The following is a 5,662-nucleotide window of genomic DNA, read 5'->3' as shown; positions in this document are numbered from 1 at the left end:
CAGAAAAAAATCGGTTTCTAAATTCAAATAGTTTAAGAATGAATAATAACACTGCACGCTACGATTTATTCAGTAGAAATTTCTGGAATATTTTATAACTCATACTTAATTATGATAAATTGTTAATAAGAATATTAATTAATACATTTTAATTAACATTTATGATTAACTTATATATTCAAATTAATCTGAAGCTACTGGAATCGAAGAAACAAATTCGTTTTACTTGATTGTCAAAAATTTAAATGTTATTCATCTAGTTTGTTTATAAAAGTATAAATTATTGTATTTTACCAAATATTATGAAACATGTATTATTTTTAGCAATTCATATATTTTGTTGCAAACTCGCCTTTTTGTTTAAAAATTAATTATTTTTTTGGTGAAAAATTACTCTGTTCGGTTATATCTTTTTTCTAATTGAAAATTAAATGTTTTGACTGAAGATTTGAATATCCTATTTAAAGTTTCATTTTTTCTTTTGTACTTAAAAGTAGTTGAATTTTCATCGAAAAAATGTGTTCTCAACAACAAATGTAATAGTTGATATTTTAAGGAAGAAGATTTTTTGATTTACATGAAAATCAGCTAAATCGACTAAAAAAGGACCAATTTTTAATAAAAAAAAGGTTAATCCTCACTTAAATCAGATGAATCTTCAACCAAACAGTGATTTGAATTTGTAATCAAAAGACAAGCTTTCCGTAAAGTTGCATAGTATGTAGATTGTAGAAAATTCCGTGCCAAAATGTGGTCCTGGTCCAAACCGGGCCCAAACTTGGCAAAAGTAAAAATTAATCCAATTTTTTTCTAAATTACAATTGTTTAATTTGAAGGTATGTTTCCAATTTTTTTAAAACTCTTTTCAAGTATTGTGTACAAAATAATTTTTCAAACAAACAAATTATTAAAAATTTTCCCAAAAATCTGAAGAAAATCCTCGATCAGCTTCAAAATGTTCTTTTTAAATCTTCAAAAATATAGATTTTCATTAAAATTTGGTTAGACTCTTATGAATCGTTAAATTATTATTGATTTTTGTTTTATTTTAAAATCTTTTTTACAATGATATGGATTTTCAATGAAAATTTTAGTGAGCTAAACGTCCGTAAAATAGTGACGCCGGGTATGGTTCACCGACATATCGGATGAGGTTGATACTAGAGGTTTCATGCAGATGGAGGTGTCGCGACGCCACCGTGGGATTCCCCACGCTCCTTGCACGTACGCGGGCGCTATGTTAAGGCCTATAAGAGGTCTAACTGCAGCGAAATGCATGTCAGTATTCGCCGACAAGTAAAATAAAAAAGGAACAAAAGTGAAAGAAGAAATAAACAAAAGTTAAAGAAGCAAAAGCGAGGGTGAAAGTGATGACAGAGAAGAGAGTGGGAAATAAAAAAGTAAGTAGTGCATAGTGATTTCGTTGGGGAGAAGTGTTAGTGTGTTACTAGTGCTAATTATTCCTTTTTTTTATCCATAGGCTCAAAGTCGTTTAAAAGGTGAGATGACTGAGAGCTCCGATAGGCAGGCGAAGCTTCCAGAAGCTCTTCCACATATTCATATGGACGTGCCGCTACCACCAAATTTTCAAATGAGGCAGAATCCACTGCAGGTAAAATCCTATTACACACAATACATTTTAACGTCTTTTATATTCATGTGTTGTGTATATGATTTTATAGGTGTCAGTGGTAGTCAGATATGACCCAACCATACTACCAATCCAAATCCCGCCGCCAACGTCACCGCCTCAACCATCGGCGACATCGTCGATTTCTACGTCCTCATCGTCATTGCCATCGCCGCCACTACCACCACAGCATTCGCCATTGCAGCCACCGCTACCACAGCGTAGGCCGCTGGCATCACCGCCGCAGGTTTCATTAGCATTGCCCTCGACATCCTATTCACGTCATACTCCACCGATGCCGTGTAAACAAGTCTCCTTGTCATCCCGTCCTCCAACTAGCTCACCCACCTTATCGTCACAACAAACTCCGCAGGTCCAGCGTGCACAAATCTCCTTGGCGTCCCGTCCTCCACCCTACTCACCTACCTTATCGCATAAGAATGCATTCCATGCGAGGCCTCGTGCGCTTGATGAACGTTATCGGACACCCTCAAATGGAACACATTAGCATATTTCCTCTTTGCCACCACCTAAACAGTCAGCTTTATCATCACGCCATTCGAAAAGAAAGAAATATAATAAACAACGTTTTACCACATGGATGAGTATAAGGTAATTTAGGGGTTGCATATATTTAGGTGATTTACTCATCAGGCAAATTAAAATATGTTTACTAAACCGAATTTCAATTTAAATTTAAATTTATTTTGAAATTTAACTAACCAGCTATACTATAAAGCGTGTTTATGCCTGTAAAGTCTCAACCAACCATTTATAATGAGAAACAACACATGTCTTGATTGTTTGCATGCTGGATTCCATAAATTTAGGTGATTTGCTCATGAAAAAATGATAAATAGTCAGAAAAGAGAAATAAAAAAATTTAAAAAAAGCATAGAGGATCCACGCTTTATCGTATCGCTATCTATCCAGTTACAATTCAGTCGAAGAAAATCTACTAATAATATTTATTTTATGTAACTTTCTTCCCTTTCCTGCCTTCGGTTCTAGGCGTGAAACGTAATTCAACTGCATCATCATCCTTACAACTTTTGGGGCAAAAGCCTAATGATAGACGATTTTTAGAGAAAGAAGAGAATGCTAAATGTGAGTGCTGCAAATCCGCTCATCAAAATGATCCTCGTTTTCAATTTGAAGATAAAAATGTTATACATGGGCGATGCTGCAAATCAGCTGATCGAAAAGATCCTTGTTTTCATCTTCAAACAATTGATCTTCCTTTACCTCAATTCGAGATCAAGAGACGAGTAATAGAACAGATTTTACAGGTGAAAGTCTGCTATATTATAATTTTTTTCTTTTAAAATATTTCTGAATTCATACTTTTTCTAACTCTAGCATTCTTATAGATTCCAGCAGACACAGCATATGATCTTCTACAATCAGGTTATGTGGAAATGGCACATGTTCCTCCAGCTAAATCTTAGTTTCCCCCATTACATTCAATAGATCTAACCCTGCTAAAATTATTTTCACTTCAACCACCTTCCGAATCTCAATACTTAACATCATTATGATAATTTACACCAACAATTCAATTACAAATCTTGCCATGACTTACTCCCTTACAAATATCACCACGTGCGTTAATATTAGGTACGTAATCTAAGCCGTCAACTTCTGAAAAAGAGATTAAAAAATAACAGGAACGATGTATTCTTAAATGATTTAAGAGTTGATATTTAAAACTGTATTGTAAGCTTTAAAAGTAAAAAAATTAAAATAAAAAATATCTCTTATGTATATCTTAATTATACAAGAAAGTCAATGCAAGGGTTAAGATTTTTTATAAATAAAATTTATGAATCCTCAGTATCTGTACTAAAATTTCTTGTTGCAGTTATGTTTTCATTATGAAATTTTGATTTAGCTGTAACCTCACTTTTTTTGTGGGAGACGTGTTGCTGCTTTACAGGATTATGAGAAATAGAAAATGTACTACTACCCGGCGATACTTCAGTGTAAGGCAGAGTGATGTTTTACAGAATTTCGAGAAGAAGCAACCTGTTTCCCAAAGTTTCCGGTGTAAGGTGTGTTGCAGGATTCCGGGCTCATAAGAATATAGAATCTGCTATCCAGCGGGGTTTCTTTTTTTTTCTTTTTTTTTTATTAACGTAAATTAATCCTAAATAAATACTTCTTCAAATGTAAACCTAGCCAAATTTAGAATAAATACGCAAGTTTTGTTTTAATTGGTGACAATATTTATTCACAAATTCTTTTTCTTAAATACAGACTTGATAGGAAAATTATGTTTATAACAAATATTCAAATTCAAAATTATTATATTGTCTACCAAGATAGATAAAGAAGAGTTTGTTTGTTTGGACCGCTTCTTCCAGGTTTTCGAACGTCTCCTTGTAGTGTGCATCTTCAAACACTTTCATAATTCTGGCAGGTAAGAAAACGTAAAACTGGTTCTCCAATTCAGCCACAATCCTGGTGCCATATTTAGTACGACCTTTTCGAACTCTTATCACAACTTACTTTTTCTTTAGGGTAAGGTCGGAAAGCGGTTTAGTAGACATAACCTCTTCCATTCGACCAACTGAATTCAGGGCTTTCAAATCCTTATTTTCCAAAGGCATCTCGATTTTTGTGTTTTTCTTTTCACAAGATCACAAATTTTCACTTAACTGCACTGCACTTTGTTGAATGAAACCACTTCAATCTGTCACTGCTTTTATACCCCACTATCCCCTCTCTTCAAACATCACCCTACTTCTTGAACATGCGCACAAATCTTCTAGAAACTTCAAGAAAAACAAACTGTTGAGTTATAGTAGTCGCACTCAGTATAATTATTGACCGTAAAGTTTAATTGTTAATTACTAATACTTAACTAGTGGTTGGGCTTAAGAGTAATGAACACTTTTATCACCTTTAGTTTTTTTATTCAATAAAAGACTTAACCTACTTTTACATAGTAAAATCTTAACTTAATTTGCTAAAAGAAACATTCTTAAAACAGGAACTCGCACTTATTATAAAAGTCTTTAAACGTTGTATTTTTCAAAGAAGTATCTGGAGTATCTACACCTTCATTCACATCATCAGCATAATCGTTGTCGGCACAGCTTCCACCATAAATCCTGATGGTTGGCTGACCTTTTGGAGTTAAGCACCAGGTCTTGAGTGCCAGGACGTTTCGGACAGAACTGTTGTGACTCCAGAACTGGGTATGATGATGACATGTGGTTAAAACTGCGTTGTGTAATTTCTTTAGCGAAGGGTAGCCCAAATCTCCAAATTGCGTATATTTAATCCAAACTCATCAAATCATTTCTTCTTTTCAAGTCCTTTGACGTAGATAGCACAAGCACCAAGTAGTACATCTCGAAGTATAGGTATCACTTCCTCGTAGGGTATGTCACCAGAAGTCCACCCGATACCGTGGTAATTGCGCATCAACCACAAATTTTCACTCTTGTGTCGGGCAGGCAGAGAGTTCCAGTAGCAGGGAGGTTCAAAGAGGTAGACTAAGGGTTGAGCGTCTTCCTGAAGAGGAACTATAGCCAGCTCCTTGAAGACGAACTGGTTGTTGGGCTTTTTGAAGCTTTGCACGTCCACGATGAACTCCATTTCGATACTACTGAACTCTGTTGCTAAAATCATCTGCTTTATACCTTTTCTCCTCACCACTGACATTACCTCCTACCACTATCATCTTAAATCAACTTTTTTACGCTACCACTAAGGGGCTGGTACTGAATAATACGGTCATGAATAATTAGACAGTAGGCTGCAGTTTCAGCTGCGAAATTTACTGCAGATTTAAATTCCAAACAAACGTCCAATGAGGCATGTTTGAGAAACTTTTTTTGTTTTGAGCAACCAACGACATTGAGAGGAGAGTATTCCTTAATCTTCAAGATTGGTTCAGGCTCTTTACCATAGTAGGCTGTCTGAAAGTTTGCGTACATCTCATACAGTAGTGCAAACTGATTATGTTAAAAATTCAGATTAAAATTACCATACGGATAGTATTGTGAATTGAGGAACACCTTAACA

At 34.8% G+C, this 5,662-nt stretch overlaps 1 protein-coding gene across 1 annotated transcript; it reads left to right on the top strand.

Annotated features, from left to right (window-relative positions):
* The first annotated feature begins 1,370 nt into the window (after positions 1–1,370).
* LOC117180456 (extensin-like) lies at positions 1,371–2,138 on the top strand. Its single transcript, XM_033372955.1, has 3 exons — positions 1,371–1,400; positions 1,481–1,612; positions 1,683–2,138. The coding sequence occupies exons 1-3, from the start codon at positions 1,371–1,373 to the stop codon at positions 2,136–2,138; spliced, it is 618 nt and encodes a 205-aa protein (XP_033228846.1).
* Positions 2,139–5,662: the final 3,524 nt, after the last annotated feature.

This window comes from Belonocnema kinseyi, chromosome 9 (assembly GCF_010883055.1).
Source record: "Belonocnema kinseyi isolate 2016_QV_RU_SX_M_011 chromosome 9, B_treatae_v1, whole genome shotgun sequence".
Classification (NCBI taxonomy): domain Eukaryota; kingdom Metazoa; phylum Arthropoda; class Insecta; order Hymenoptera; family Cynipidae; genus Belonocnema; species Belonocnema kinseyi.
Note: the sequence above shows the minus strand (reverse complement) of the source record. Positions and strands in the feature narration are given on the sequence as shown.